The 17,322-nt window shown below is 35.6% G+C and overlaps 1 protein-coding gene across 1 annotated transcript in view; it reads left to right on the forward strand.

The window, feature by feature from the left end:
* GOLGA4 (golgin A4) overlaps nt 1-17,322 on the forward strand; it is a 62,949-nt gene that overhangs the window by 31,388 nt on the left and 14,239 nt on the right. The window contains 7 exon segments of the mRNA XM_025165128.2: nt 1,382-1,560; nt 2,586-2,717; nt 6,245-6,400; nt 7,520-10,742; nt 10,745-11,753; nt 12,740-12,861; nt 16,086-16,216. Coding sequence (XP_025020896.2) covers nt 1,382-1,560; nt 2,586-2,717; nt 6,245-6,400; nt 7,520-10,742; nt 10,745-11,753; nt 12,740-12,861; nt 16,086-16,216 — 4,952 coding nt within the window.

Here is a 17,322-nt window from a genome sequence, read left to right on the forward strand (position 1 = left end):
CTTGTATCATTCATTAATTGTTTTAGTCTTTTATCATAAACTGTCAAATTTAGATTGCTGCTTTGCCATGGGTACAGAAGTTTAGATTTATGCTTAAAACACATATTCAAAATAATACATATTTTAAGGAGGTACTCACCAGTCATCATATTCTTATTAATTTTTAGGTGTCCAAATGGCCCAGTCACCTTTTCTGTCTCATTCCCACCCTTCCATTCATGTCTGTTACCAAAATAATTTTTCCCGTTCTAACTCATTCATTCAGAATGTTGCAGTGTTTCTCCAAAATGCAGTGGATTCCTCCATTAAATCTGTTCACTGGATTGTAACATGCAGCTAGCACCAATGTATGAATTCCTATTCCACACCCATGATAACGTAAATGATACTAATGTATACTTTCTGACATATATTTGAGTCCTTTTCTTCACAATTCAATTTATACTTTCACTCAACATTTGTTTATCTACCTAACTCCATAAGATTAGACCACCTTCATTCAGATCTATTACATCTGTCCCTTTTCTCTTAGTTTCACATATACACAATTTATCTCGTTTTCATTTATTTATTTCATTCATTAATTCATGCTCTTTGCCATTTTCTTCTCTTATGTTCCAGATCAGAATCTGTCATATGCTGTGGTCATCATAAATGTTGGCCTCTACTGCTCATCATGACTTTAGTAAGATGGATATTTATCTTACTAAAGATTAGTATCTTTTTAATAAGATAAATTATAGATTAGTGTACCAGATCAAGTGATAGGTGTGCCACTTGAAGCATTCCTTGATAATGGTATGAACAATATTGGCTTCTTTTTTGTGTGTGCATATTTTGGCCAATATTCTACAAGCATAAGCAAAGCCCAGTTACATCCAAGTATGCTTACAATATTACACTAAGTATGTAACCCAAGTCTCTAATTTAGAAACTATCTTACAAGCTAACATACTGTTCCCACCAATTTGATGGTATAGGTAGTCCCCAGCTTAAGAATGAGTTCCATTCCCAAGGTCTGTCCTTAAGTCGAATTTGTACGTAAGCAGGAACAGTATTATTGTGCAATGAACTCAAACCATTGTGTATTTAACTCAAATCATTATGTATTTAACTTGAATTTTGCTACAGTAGGTTCCATTCTTAGCTGTGGGTCATCTGTAACCTTGGCGTTCTTAACCCAGGGACTACCTGTAAGTGAATTTTATTGACACTCACTTAGGAGATTAACAAAATGGATACTAAATACAAAGCAGAACCTAGTGCTTTTTAAAAAATTAATTCAGTAATTCAGTGAGAACATAATCTCTGTTTGAAAATTTTAATTCTAGCCTGAATTTTCACAATGTAATTGTTATATCTTCTGGGGGTTTTTTCCTAGCATTTGAAGAGCTTGAGAAGACTTTAAGTGCAGCTCAAAGGGCTGAAGAAACACGCAAGAAATTGCAAGCAGAAATGGATGAAAAAATCAAAGCTGTTGAAAAAGCAAATGAAGAAGAACGTGTGACCCTTCAACAGGAATTAACAAGGGTGAAGCAGGAAGTAGTTAGTATTATGAAGGTAAATATGGAATTTAATTGAAATAAAATATGAAAATCAATATAGATTCAGAATTAATCATGATAATACTGCAGGTAGTCCTCAACTTATGATGGCAATTGGGACAGGAATTTCTGTCACTAAGCGATGCAGTGGTAGAGTGTGACCACATCACTTAGCAACAGCAATCCCTGCTGTCCCAGTTGCTGTCATTAACTGAATCCCACAGTCGTTAGGTGAGGCAACTTCCTGCTGGCTTCCCACAACTAAAATCAGTGAGGAAGCTGGCAGGAAGTTCCAAGTCCCAGGCCTGTAGGCAGGTAAACCGCCCAGAGCTGCTCATTGAGTGAGATGGGTGGTGAATAAATTTGAAATACAAATAAATAAAAATATAAATAAATGACTGCTGTCAGGTGGGGGGAGGAAGCAGGGTAGTGCATGGAGGTGCAGGGGAGGGTCAGGGAGGGTGTACAAGAGATGTGGCTTGGTGCAGGGAGGTTGTGAGAGGTTGTATGAGAAGCACCATGCAGGTCAGTGAGGGTGCGTGGGTGTGTGCAAGAGATGCATGAGTCGGGGAGGGTTCATGAGGGTGCGATAAAGGTTGGGGAGGGTGTGCAAGGGGCGCTCTACAGTTCCAGGAGAGTACATGGGAGTATACAAGTGGCTGGCACAGCAGGAGCACAGAAGGGCTGGGGTAGGGTGCGTGGGTGGGTGGGGGAGACTTACCCCAGCAACTTGTGACCTTCCCTGCTGGCTTCCCCATTGACTTTCTGGGAAAGCCGGCAGGAAAGGTTGCAGATGGCAATAATGTGATCACAGGGCGCTTGACAAACAGTTGTAAGTGTGAACAGGTTGCCAAGCACCCAGATCGTGATCATGTGACCACAAGGGTGCTGGGGTAGCCGGAACTCCATGGGCCGGTTGTAACCACCTTTTGTTCAGTGCTGTCATAACTTGGAACAGTCGATGAACAAATGGTTGTAGGTTGAGGACTACCTGTAACAGAATCTAGTTTTTATTTTATATTTTTGGCTTTAAATTTGCAGAAATCTTCAGAAGATCGATTTATTGAGTTGGAGAAATTACATAAAAATGAACTGGCCAGCAAAGATAAGACAGTAAATGACAGATTACAAATTCAAGAACAGAAATTCCAGGAACAAATGAAAACAGCTCTTGTAAGTGTCTCTAAGTATGAAGCAAAATCCTCATATATACATGGAGATATATCAGAATAAACAGACCATACATCTTTTATTTACTTACAGTTGTAAGTAAATGTGTATATATACTGTACACACACACACACACACACACACACACAATTTATAGAGACAGACAGACAGACAGACAGACAGACATGTACTATTTTTCTACAAAGGTTATGTGATCCAGATTCTAGAGTGCTTTAAAAATAGGAAAATAAAAGAAATAACAGTTTGGGCTTTTTGAAAACAATATAATTAAATTTCAGTAAAAGGAATAGCGGAACAGCTTTTGACTGCCAAAAAGGGATAAAAAGACTGGTGTTCGTTAGGCCTCTGTGGGAACAACATTGTAAAACAGAACACTACCACTGAGATTTTTGATTGTGTTCACACAACATGCTAAACTAAAAAGTATGATAATGAATTTCTGCCACCAATTTCCCCATCTCTAGTTGTATATGCTACACTCTGTGGCTTACTGTAAGTTTCCATAAATTGGGATGTGTGATCTATGACAAACCTTGAAAAGAAATCCTAGTTCTTGGAAACCCTAAATGGCTCTTTTGGGTTTGGATAATACAGTAAACTACAATGCTTAATTAAAAAAAAAAAAGGTTTTGTTTACTAAGATTTGTGTGTATGTAGGAAAAAATGGGGATATACAGTCAGGTTCAGAAATATTGGGACATCGACACAATTCTAACATCTTTGGCTCTATACACCACCACAATGGATTTGGAATGAAACAAACACAATGTGCTTTAACTGCAGACTGTCAGCTTTAATTTGAGGGTATGTACATCCAACTCAGGTGAACGGTGTAGGAATTACAACAGTTTGCATATGTGCCTCCCACTTGTTAAGGGACCAAAAGTAATGGGACAGAGTAATAATCATAAATCAAACTTTCCCTTTTTAATACTTGGTTGCAAATCCATTGCAGTCAATCACAGCCTGAAGCCTGGAACGCACAGACATCACCAGACGCTGGGTTTCATCCCTGGTGATGCTCTGCCAGGCCTCTACTGCAACTGTCTTCAGTTCCTGCTTGTTCTTGGGGCATTTTCCCTTCAGTTTTGTCTTCAGCAAGTGAAATGCATGCTCAATGGGATTCAGGTCAGGTGATTGACTTGGCCATTGCATAACATTCCACTTCTGTCCCTTCAAAAACTCTTTGATTGCTTTTGCAGTATGCTTTGGGTCATTGTCCATCTGTACTGTGAAGCACCGTCCAATGAGTTCTGCAGCATTTGGCTGAATGTGAGCAGATAATATTCTGCTCAGAAACACTGCAGAATTCATCCTGCTGCTTTTGTCAGCAGTCACATCATCAATAAATACAAGAGAACCAGTTCCATTGGCAGCCATACATGCCCACACCATGACACTACCACCACCATGCTTCACTGATGAGGTGGTATGCTTAGGATCATGAGCAGTTCCTTTCCTTCTCTATACTCTTCTCTTCCCATCACTCTGGTACAAGTTGCTCTTGGTCTCATCTGTCCATAGGATGTTGTTCCAGAACTGTGAAGGCTTTTTTAGATGTCATTTGGCAAACTCTAATCTGGCCTTCCTGTTTTTGAGGCTCACCAATGGTTTACATCTTATGGTGAACCCTCTGTATTCACTCTGGTGACGTCTTCTTTTGATTGTTGACTTTGACACACATACACCTACCTTCTGGAGAGTGTTCTTGATCTGGCCAACTGTTGTGAAGGGTGTTTTCTTCACCAGGGAAAGGATTCTTCGGTCATCCACCACAGTTGTTTTCCATTGTCTCCCGGGTCTTTTGGTGTTGCTGAGCTCACCGGTGCGTTCCTTCTTTTTGAGAATGTTCCAAACAGTTGTTTTGGCCACGCCTAATGTTCTTGCTGTCTCTCTGATGGGTTTGTTTTGTTTCTTCAGCCTAATGATGGCTTGCTTCACTGATAGTGACAGCTCTTTGGATCTCATCTTGAGAGTTGACAGCAACAGATTCCAAATGCAAATAGCACACTTGAAATGAACTCTGGGCCTTTTATCTGCACATTGTAATTGGGGTACTGAGGGAATATCACACACCTGGCCATGGAACAGCTGAGAAGCCAATTGTCCCATTACTTTTGGTCCCTTAACAAGTGGGAGGCACATATGCAAACTGTTGTAATTCCTACACTGTTCACCTGAGTTGGATGTACATACCCTCAAATTAAAGCTGACAGTCTGCAGTTAAGGCACATTGTTTTTGTTTCATTCTAAATCCATTGTGGTGGTGTATAGAGCCAAAGATGTTAGAATTGTGTCGATGTCCCAATATTTCTGGACCTGACTGTATATTCTTGAACTGAATGTTTAGCTTAGCACAATCTAGGAACACTGTCTTTTTTTGATTAATGCTGTTCTTACCTTAGATGGTTTTGAATGGCTTGGGGGAGAGCATCTGAAGGAATCCTAATATAGGGCCAGGTTGGTATGAGGCCATGATTACTGTCAGGTATCTTGGTTTCAAGCTGAATAGCATTTTAAAGTGAAGCATAATTAATTGAGCTTGGATTATAAGCCAGTGGCTTTTAGTACTAGTTATGTATATGGTTTCATTGCTATATTCAGTAGTCTGGTTGTGGATATTTCTGAACCATCTGAAAAGGTAGCACCATTACAACATATTATAATCAATCTTAGAATTACATGATACAGCTACCATGTAAACTGGAATTCAACTCTATGTTCTACATATTAGGGAATTTTGAAAATGCTAGTTTGTTTTAAATTTTAGTTTTTAGTTTAAATAAAAACTTGATTTTTGGGGAACAGGTACCCTGTAGCTTCCAGTATGAAGCCATTTGTAGTTTCTTGTTTTGTAAAGTGAAACAGCCACTTCACATCGGCAGTCCCCTATATGATGAATGAGGGCAAATTGGAATGATTATTTTTTTAGTTAAACATTTTAAAGGAAAAAATGGATGAACAAAGAAAAAAGAGACCCCCCCCAAAAGAGAAATAGAATAAAACACACAATGAATAAACAAGAAATTTACAAACATCATGAAATTGAATAAAATTGAATGTGTTAAGAATTTTCAGTATAGCATTAGTTTGAGTTTATATAGCTAAATTTCTTATATCATTTAGTTCATTATTAAAATAGTATATAAACATGAACAACAGTAATCAGTACAGTATAAAATGTGATGCAAAATAAGACATTACAGTAATTTCTGTCCAGACAGTAAAATATCTATGCTTATCCTTATCATTGAGTACTTAAGACTTTATAATTGACTAATTGACTATGTAAGGTTAATCAACAAGCAACCTGTGAAATATAGGGAGTTTGCTGCCCTCATTCTAAATATTGTTCTCTGCATATTCACATGGTTATATGAAAATCTTAAAGTTATGGGATTTATTAAACAGTACTTCCATTAAAAATCAGTAATTCTTCTAATACTGCTTATGTACTAATGATGATATGGTACTTTGCTTTTTTTAAAAAGTTGCAATTCTTGATACAGGAAAAATGCCAGAGTGATCATCTACAGACAATGAAAGAAAAAGAACAGCAAGGTTTATTAGCTTTAGAAGAATTAGAATTGCAGAAGAAAGCACTGCAGTTGGAATGCAACAAAAAGCTTGAAGATATGCAACAGGAAGTAGAAGCTTTCAAAACAGTAAGTAAAAGATGTGGAATGTTTTTGTTTCTCTTTTTGCTTGAAATTGAAATGTAATTGCTCAGATCTCTTGAGAAGGAAACTAAGCCCCAATAGGAATGTTAAAACTCCTTCTGTGGTTCTTTGGCTATTCCCTTGGAAGTATATTACAAGAAGCTTAGAGAAATAATTTGAGGTAGATAATAGAAATGGTTAGGGAATATCATCAGATGTTTGGCTCTACTTGCTTGGTTGTGGATGTTCAGTTGTGTATCTATTTATATAGCTTATTTTATATAACACTGATGTTTTCTATCGTTTTGTTTTGTTTTGTTTTTACTTTGTGTATTAAAAGTACACAATCAATGTGATTTGATTGGTTAGGTTAACAAATATAGTATATAAATATGCCATTTGATGATCTGTGAACAGCACCTAACACGGTGGCACAAAATAAATGAATACAGAACAAGGATAGCAATCTCACCTCAAATTCCTGTTATAAATATGGTGACCATATTTCTTGTAAAAAATAAAGGACAAACCTGAAAAAGGGGCAAATCTGAAAGAGGTTCATAAGGATACAAAGCCCTTACTTTGCAGGGAACTGAAGAAACGCCCAGTTGCCATTACCATCCATGTTAATGATGGTGCACAAATGTGGATGATTTCATTTCACATGTGGAACATTCTGAGGAGATAATTTTCTTTTGGCTTTCTTTTCTTTGTCATATTTCTGAGTTTGTTCTTGCAGTCATTACCATGGTAGAATTTGAGCATTTTACTCATTAATCTACTGTACAAAATAATTAGTTCATATTAACCTTATCCAGAGTGTGATAATTCTAGGTGCTTTTCCTATGTATTTGGGTCATAATAAATGAATATTTATTAATTTTATATAATTCAAACCTAGATAGAATTAACATTTTTTCTTATGGGTATAACTATATTGAAGCTAAATAATTTTAGCTTTTAGTTCCATTCATCAGAATAAGAAGCAGCATAGCTTATATTTAATTTTCTCATTTAAAACATTAGCATCTAGTTATGTATAACATTTAAGTAGACCGTATCTTCCTGTATTTTACATATTAATTTAATTTTATTCATTATATTTTTAACTAATCTTCTTAACAGAGAATTCTTGAGTTGGAAAGTTCCCTTACAAAATGTGCACAAAATGATAAAAACCAGTTGGAAGAACGGGCTACTCAAACAGAATCAGAAAAAAATGAGCACAATAAAGAAATAGCTACTATGATTGAAAAACATAGAAAAGAAATTGAAGATATGAAGCAGCAGGAACAACTTTGGAAAGAACAGCTTGACATATTAACCCTGCAACAGCAATCAGAAATGGAAAAATTGAGAAAACATCATGAAGAAGAAATAGCTAAACTATTAAAGGAAAAAGAGGCTATGTTTCATGCCCATGTAGAAGAGATGAATGAAAAAACTTTAGAAAAGCTTGATGTGAAACAAACAGAGCTAGAAGCACTTTCATCTGAATTATCAGATGCTCTGAACAGCCATCAAAATCTTGAACAGTGTCTGTTCAAGTTAAAAGAGGATGCAGATAAAGCAAAGCTGGAATTTGAGGCAAAACTTGATCAGCAAAAGAATAATCAAAAGTAACAAATTGAAGCTATTTTGAAAGACCAGGAAGTAGTTGAGAAAACATTGAAAGAAGAAATTAGTCAACTCAAACAACTCTTGGAAGCAAAAGAGAAATGTCAAGATGAATCAGAAGAACAACTGAAAAAAATGAAAGAATCTCTAGTAAAAGCGGAATCACAATGTAAAAAAATGTCTGCAGAATTAGATGTCTTGTGTCAGTCCAGGGAAAATAATGCAAGTATTTATGAAATCAAGTTAAAAGATTTGCAGCAGGAATTGGAAGTTATAAAAGATGAAAAATCAAAACTTGAAGAACAAATAATAACAACTGAAACCCAATTGAATGAAGTCAAAGCTGAGTTAGATTCTCAGATATCCCAGGTAAATGATCTGAAAAGTGAACTGGAAGAGGAAAAGAGAGAAAATATACGGAAAACCTCATCTCTGACAGAAAGGTATGAATCACAGTTAAGAAACCTTGGTGAAGAGCTCAGTCAGGTAAAGAGTCATTGTACTGACAAGGAAAATGAAATTGGACAAATAAAGGATCTCCTGAATCAACAGATTGAAAAGCATGGACAGCAATTATCAGCCAAAGAAGAAGAAATTAGTTCTTTAAGAGATGAATACGAAATCAAGTTAAAACAGCAAGAGACACAAACAGAGCAAGCTAAATAAAAAGCAAAAAAAATGCATGAAGTATTTAAGCAAAAGCTTTCAGAACAAGAAGCAAAACTAAAAAAAGAGATTGAGAACAAACAGTTGGAGTTTAGTCAGAAAGAGAAACAATTCAATTCAAAAATACTGGAAATGGCTCATGCCAGTTCAGCTGGAATCAATGATGCTGTATCAAAGCTGGAGATGAATCAGAAGGAACAACTAGAAAGCATGGCTGAAGCTCACAAACGAGAAGTAGATGAAGTTGTACATCTTTGGGAAACGAAACTAAATCAACAGGCTGAAGAATTTCAGGAAAAGCATGAAACAGAATTGCAAGAAAAAGACCAGGAAATAAGAGACCTGAAAGAAAGACTGGCCACCTTCAATACTGAAAGGGAAGGGAATAATGCAGAGATTACATGGTTAAAGGATGAACATAGAAAGAAGGACAAAACTATAAATGAATTTCAAAAGCAACTGCAACAGACATTAGCCCAAGTGAATATTTTGACACAAAAAGAAATTGATTTGAAAAAGCAACTTGAAAGATTAGAGAATGATCTTAGTTTTTCTCTGAAAGAGAAAATAGCAGTACAGGAAGAGCTTAGTGAAATAAAAACAATAGAAGAAAAAAAGAAATATGAAGTTATTGAGCTGGCAGATAAATTGAAAAGGTCTGATGAGGAACTCCAGGCCTTGAAGCTGTCACATTTTAAAGAACAGGAGAATTATGAGAAAAAATTAGAGGAAAACAAAAATGAGTTTCAACAAAAACAAGCTGAATTTGAAAAATTCAAAGGGGATACAATTACACAACTGGCTGATTACCAGCAAAAAGCAGAAGCTTTATTGCAAATAAAAACTAGTGAATTGATTGAACAATGCAGTGAAAAAATTTCTTTTGTAATAGTTAAAATTGCTCACTGTCAGCAACAGACAATAAAAATTAAAGAAGGAATATTAATTAAAACTGGTCAGATTACAGACCTAAAAGCTCAGCTTAAACAAATAACAGAGAGTCATGTTACTTTAAACAGTAGTTTACAGGAGTCCAAAAAGCATTTGGAGGAAAAGGAAAAATTGATGATGTCTATGAAAGTAGACACGGAAAAGCTTCTAACCGAAAAAGAACTATTGCAAAAAGAAGGTTGTCACCAGCAGCAAGCGGCAACAGAAAAGGAATCTTGTATCACAGAGCTGAAGAAAGAATTATCTGAGTATAGTAATGTTGTCACTTCTATGAGGGAGGAGCTAAATGAGAAGAAATCAGAAATCACCGATCTTAACAAGCTTGTTAGTGAATTGAACCTCAGACTTGAGAAGAGCATATCAGAAAAAGAAGTTGCCACAGTGTTGTTAAACAAGCAGCACAAAGAAAACCATCAGCAGTTACTAAATGAGATGGAAGTGTTATCTTCCAAAGTTGAAACACTGAGTGAAGAAAAAGTTACTGCGCTGGAACAGGTAGACCACTGGATGAACAAGTTGTCAGAATGGAAGAAGAAAGCTCAATTAAGATTTACACAGAACTATAATACTATTAAAGAATTACAAAACAAGATTGAACTGAGTAATAACCAAGCTAGTGAAAAAGAAGAAGAATTGAATAGAATGAAGGAAGAGTGTGATAAACAAACCAAACAGTTAGAACATTTAAAAAGCTTAATGGAACAAAAGCAGATCAGAAAAGAAAAACAGGAATCTGATTTGGTTGCTGAGATAAAAATCCATACAGCAAGAATTGCTGAATTAGAAGAGCATATTGCTCGGAAAACAACAGAAAATGATTTGTTAATGGAAGAATGTAAAAAGTACCGTGACCAGGACAGTGAGCAAAAAGAAGTGGCACAACAACTTCAACAGGCTCAGGGGACACTAATGGACAAGGATAACAGGCTGAAGGAGATGGAACAGAAAGTGCTAACTTTTGAGAAGAAAATGCAGGTTATGGAAATTGACCTTGAAGAAAAATCAAAAGAATTTGAAGGAACAAAACTGGCTCTAATGAAAACCAAAGAGGAAGAATTAAAGGCTTTAGAAGAAAGGCTTATTTCAGAAACAACTTCTAAAATAGCAGATCTGAAAAAAAGGCTGAACAAAAAATTGCTTCTATTAAAAAGCAGTTGACATCTCAGATGGAAGAAAAAGAGCAGCAATATAGGCAAGACATGGAAAAGCAGTTACAGCAAAAATTGCAAGAAAAAGAAGAAAAAATTACGTCTTTAGAAGAAAAGATTAAATCAATAGACTCAGAGTTAGAAAAAGAGTTGATACAGAAAGTAGAAACCATAAATGTTTCTGCAGAGCAAGATAAAGTCCATGCTTTAGAGAATATGCAACAGATGTATGAATTAAAAATTGATATTTTAAAAAAGGATTTGTTGGATAAGGAGAGGTTACTTGAGAGGTACAGTGAGGAAGCAAATACATCTAATATTTCAAAGGTGGAGGCTCAGAAGCAACAAGAGGAACTTCTTAAAATGAATCAAGAATATAAGAATAAAATAGAAAATCTTCAACAAGAACTTGAGGAACAAATTAAGAAGCAGGCTTCATTACTTGAACAGCATACCAAGTATGATAGTGAATTAGCAAATATCAAAGTAGAATTGAAAAACAAAGAAGAAAAACAACAAAATATGGAGAATGTAATTAAAGACTTGGAAAAAAAGCTGCAAGAAAAGGAGGAAGAAGAGCAGTCTTTGCAACAAAAGATATACCATTTTGATGAGGATTTTATGAAAGAAAGAGAACAGCACAGGATTGAGATGGAAAATAGAATTTCAGGATATGATGAGAAATTAAACAGACTGCAAGAGCAGGTGGATGAAAGAAGTGGCCTTATAAAAACTCTGGAAGGAAATATAGAAGAAAAGACTACATCAGTCCTTGAACTTCAGAAGACACTTGATGAGATGCAGGTTCAACAAAAGGATTTGCAAGCTACACTGAAACAGACACAGCAGGAGAAACAAGAACAGCACAGAGATTTGATTAAGCTTCAGAAAGATTTGCGAACTTTGCGGAAGGAACATCAGCAAGAGCTGGAAATAATGAAGAAAGAATCTATAGAAGAAATGGAACAAAAAATAAAGTAAGTTGTCACTATGTTCCATTAACTAACTGTTAACTTTTTAATGAAATGTATGAGGATTAAAATTGAATGAAATAAAGCTTATGATCAACATTATATTCCAAAAATGGATATATGTATTCTCTATTATTCATAAGTAACATTGCTGCCAGTAAAAAAGAAAGGGGAACAAGGTAAAGCTTGCTGCTGAAATCCATTGAAAACTTTATGGAGAACTAATCTCAGTTTGGATGAACATTTCTCAATTTAAAATAAGTCCAGATATGAAAAGGCCTATTGTACATATATGCAGTGCCTTTTACTCCTTCCTTTGGGTTACAAGTAATCACATCAGAAAAAAATCTGAGTTATCATGGTTTCCCATTTCATGAAAACTAAGAACTATATGTGTTTGCTTTAGAACAAGCCAAAATGTTATATCTTGTTTTGAACTTCACAACTCCAATAAAAATCAGAAATTATGATTATTTAAAAGCTTCCATCTCTAGTTGCTTACTATAAAGAAGCTGCATAAAGAATGGAATGTGACCATCATTTAGGCATAAGCCTAAATTTATACAAAACAAGAGAGTTCTTTACATGTATATTGTGTTCCCAACAATTATTAAGATGTATGCTATATATAAAGTTGCTGGGTTTCAATTTATAGTCAGTCAATATATTTACTGACAAGTTCTATTCTGTTTAGTGGAGCTTGTTCCTAGATAAATATGTTTAGGATTGTCACTTTTTTTGAGCTACATACATATGAACATGTGAACATAATAAGTTTTTACATTAATGGTGTGTTTTTCTAAATTTTCATTGTAGTAAAAATCTAAAGGATCATACCTCATTTTTATAAGTACTGTATGGAAAAATAGTATACTGTAACTATTTTAATCACTTTATTATCCACTGTAACCCTGTCTGTAAGAAATGAATATTTTTTAGATTTTTGTACTATGAAGTTTGAGCTAAAAATCTTAATTTCTTGTATGTTATAGATATGAACAGGAAGACATTGAATTGAAGCACAACTCCACACTAAAGCAGTTAATGAGGGAATTCAATACCCAACTAGCACAAAAGGACCAGGAATTAGAAATAGCTGTAAAAGAAACTATCAGTGAGTTACAACAATATACTTTGTACATCTTAAATGTCCACATGTCCTGTACATCCAAATATGTTTTTGTCAGAAATTTTTGGGTAGCATTTTCAACATAATGCTCTGCAGCTCTCTTGGACTGAAAATGACATCACCCACAGCCAACAAGGCTTGCAGGCTGGGGATGATGAAAGTTGTTATTCAACATTTCCAGAAAGCACTATATTGGAAAAGACTGATTTACAAAGCAAACTCCCATAGATTTGGGGAACAGTCCAGGTTTCAGTGTTTTTTTCTTTATCTATCTGAACAATATCTGGGACATAGAACAATTTGGAAGCAAGCAAAGCTTGCCAATATCTAGTCTCATCTCTAAGCTTGAATTCTCATGTAGTGTTCTTGTTCTATAGCATATATAAGTATATATAAACTTACTTGTTTTATCTAAAATCAGTGTGGAAATTATCTTCCTAGATATTGATGGTAGTTATAAGTGTGCCAAAAGAAAAATATAACATGTTGTGTGGCAGTTGAAAATGCTTATTAAATTTGTGTTTGAAAGCAAACTAGATAGTTGAATGTAACTGTAATATTTCAGCATCTTGATAGTAATTATTTGGTATTCTAGATCCAAGACATAGATACCACAACTTTATTTCAGGCATTTAATATTTACATTGTGATAGGAAGGAGTAGGTATTGAAAGCCACCTATATCTGTGTCTTCATTAGGTCTGAAAGTGAATAATCTTAATAAGTATACATAGTGATCTCTGTGTATAATTACTTTGACATTAAAAGTTAAAGCCATTTTTCTTTCCTACACACCCTCTGAAAAGTTTATCTGGATGTTGGTTGGAGGTGCTACTGATCAGTGTGAGATGGATTACAGAAGAATTTCTCTGGGAGGAAGGAATTATCTAGAGTTTTGAATGAATCATTCCTCTTCCAAAAATTGTTTGCATTTTGGTTCCAATAATATCTTGTCTGCAAACTGTCAACTATTGACCTGTTTTTCCCACTAAAAATGTACTTTTTGAAGCTTCATGTGAAAGGGCAGCTTCTGTCTGTCTTTCACTAGAATCATCAGTTGTGTTCATCTTCCACTGTAAGTGCGTGTCCAGCTGCACATGAACAAGTATTTTTCTAGAAGGTCCAGCTGATATTAAATAGGGACATGGGACAATTATGGTGTTAGCTGTTCATTAGGGAAAAGGCAAGTTTCAGAATGGTCTGACTCCTGAGCAAGAAAAGGAAAAGAGAATAAGTAGAACCCAAAGAATTTAAGCACCTAGAAGACCAGGAAAAGTCCAGAAGAGAGAAGGTGAGATGAGGATATGTTTCTGGTGCAGAGGAGAGGGAAAGCTAGTGGGACCTTTGCTAAAACTGGGAGAAAAAGCAGGAGAGAAGTATATGTGTGTGTGAGGTGAACTGCTGATGCAGAGAAACTCCAGAGCAAACAAGAACCAGAATGAACAAAGCATTGTGAAGGCAAGGCTCAAACAGTATCCTCAATAGCATCTTATCTCCCTCTGAATCAGAGTTCAAAATGGTTATAGCTATCAGGAAGCCAGAGAAGGAAGGAATGGAGAGGTAGCTGAAAAACATATAATCCCAATGGTATTGCTTCAAAATGAGAAGACTATCAATGCCTATCCTGGAGAGTGAGACATGAGAAGCTCCAAAATGAAAAAGAGAGGAGTTGATGGCTGTGAACTCCAGAACCCAGATACTTGAGAAAAAAAGGCCCCAAAGAAGCAAGGGACTCTGGGGAGGGAGGAGGAGCAAGAAAGAGATATTAAATAGTAAAGTTTAGGAGTAAAGTAATAAAGCAGTCAAGATGTAAAGAAACAGCAGGCTAGCTAAGGGAGGAAGAGCAATAAAATAGAAAAGTCCCAGGTGTTCCAGCAGATAAGGATGGTAATGAAACCATAAAAAGAGATTTAATGTTAAAAGTGAAATCGTTATAGAAATTAAAGTAGTAATAGGATACAGATTAACAATCCCTTAGAAATAGGGAAAGTAACACTTAAAATATGAATCCCCATCCTTGTTTATGTGAGCACTATGTTTATTTTGTGTGTATCCTTTCTAATAAAGCACTCTTTTTCTAACAAAGCCACATACCTTTCCTGGTTATTTTTCCTGGTTTCTTCCTGGAGTGGAAGAGGTCCTCCATAAGTAATAGAAAGAAAGTGTAAAGTATTGCCTTGTTCATGAAAGCCTGTGGTATAATTGTTTGGAGAAATGCAAGGAAGAATAGGAGACAGGAACCTTCCCTTCCATCAACTTCCTTTATTAATTTATTTAGGATTCAGGAGAATCCCACCACCAATTGTAATATTTTATCTTGTTTTATTTTTATTTTTAATGTGTTCCTGTTTGCAATTCTGGTCAGTGATGATAATAAAAAATCTCCTCCTCCTCCTCCTCCTCCTCCTCCTCCTCCTCCTCCTCCTCCTCCTCCTCCTTTTGTGAGGATTTATCACTATTTCTGCTTACAAGTATTTTTACTTGGCTTCAAGATGTCTGAAATTAACCCAGTTTAGGAAATAAAAATCTAAGAGACCAGATAAATGGTAGGGCTATGCGGATTGGTGCCCATTCACTTTGTTAAGGCACCCCACTTCAGTAACCTTTGCCTTGAGGCATCAAGGAATTCCAAATTCTTGGCCCTGGCACTGTGCCTTGATTCGTAGGGTTGCTGCACATTGCTGAATATGCTGCACATTCAGGGAAGTTCATTTATTGTTCAGAGAAAAGGAGAAGCAGGGCTACTGCTGTTTGTTGAACCCTCTGAAGGGAAACTTGGAAACTTCATTGAGGGAAAGCAGCCCTAAGCTCTGTACATTGCTAATAGTTGTTAAATAGCTATAAAATAAAATAAAGATAGTTAAAATAGAGGTGATGGATGAGCTTTAGACTGAAGCTACTGTATTTCCTTGCAGACAGCTTGATCACAGATTTGTTTGCAAAGAATACCAGTTTTCATGATTAACCTAGGTCTGCTTTTGCATGAAAGAAGATTCATAAGACAACTGTTCTGGCATTTTAAAAACACACAAGATTGTTATAGACCTGTTTTCTTTTTCATGTTTTCTTTTTTTTAATTTCTGCAGGCACAGTATTTGCTATTTTCTTTTTGGCCATGTATATAATGTCTTGCAGATAGATTGAAGGTTTAAAATAGAAAGCTAGTTCTATTAACTAGCCATAATAACACTATTAAATATTTTTAAACAGGTAAAGCCCAGGAGGTTGAATCTGAATTGATAGAAAGTCACCACGCGGAGATAGCTCAACTGCATAAAAAGATTTTAGAAAAAGACAATGATCTGCAAAGGACCGTGAAAAAGTATGAAGAAATACTTGAGGTATATATTTGTACTGATGTTTCTGTTTTTAAAATCTGAATATAAAGGAAACCGGTTATGTTCCTAATTGAGATTTATACACAACTAGAGATTGGTGCACAAAAGCTGCATGATTGTGATATTAATATCTGAAGTGTATTTAGTATAGTAGGTGAGTAAAAATACATCAATCCCTGCACAGAAATGAAATAGTCACAACCAGCCAGCAACCATAAAATGCAATGTCTCTTTTCTAAACAGTAAAGTTAGAGATTTAAGAGCATAACAACATACCAATCCTGTCACATTGCTTTCTTTTTCTTTTTTCTTTTCTTTTTTGTTATTGTTCTATTCTTCTTTTTGTTTTATATGCAAACAACGTATTTAGAAAGCTTATCTTTTCTATGGAGGCCATTCCGGAATTGGGATATTGGGATAACCTTTTCGAAAAGGCTCTCCTCTTAGCATCTGTCTGTCTCATTCCATTTGGCAAGGGGGCCTAGAGAAAAGCCTCTGAAGATGATCTTAATGTCTAGGCAGGTTTATAGGGGAGGAAATCACTTGGCAATTGAGTCCAAATGATTTAAGGCTTTAAAAGTTAATCCTGGTGTTTTGGTTGGGGCTTGGAAGACAGTGCAGCTCATAAAGCATTTTTGTAATATGATTACAGGATTATATTATTTTGTATTGCCGTCTCTCTCAGATAGCAGTCTTGCTCAGTAGTAGTAGGCCTGTAGCAGAAGTCCTTACCTTTAGTTTTGTCAAGTGAGCTGTGCAGCAAGTGCTTCTTTTTAAAATCCGTCCATAGCATTAAGTGAGAACTACTATTGCTGCAAAATGCTTTGTTTGGGATAACTGTTGCATATTATAGCTGTGAGCTCACTTAGTACTGTATCAGTTATATTGCCAGTTGTACAGAGATACCAGATTATATCCAATGAAGGCTATGGAAAGAGAAATTCCTATCCCCATAGAGAAATTAGTCTTGACTTCTGCAGAGGTAACAAAAGAGCAACTAAATCAGAGTGGAATGGGTACTTCTTTTCTTCCCTTCCCTTCGCCAAGAAATATATTGATTGAGTGTTTTGACCTTATCCAATTCATTAGCATATCCAGGTGTCAGTTCA

Source organism: Python bivittatus, unplaced genomic scaffold, assembly GCF_059951505.1.
Source record: "Python bivittatus isolate LINGU-HERP-01145 unplaced genomic scaffold, Pbiv_v1 ctg000610_np1212, whole genome shotgun sequence".
Classification (NCBI taxonomy): domain Eukaryota; kingdom Metazoa; phylum Chordata; class Lepidosauria; order Squamata; family Pythonidae; genus Python; species Python bivittatus.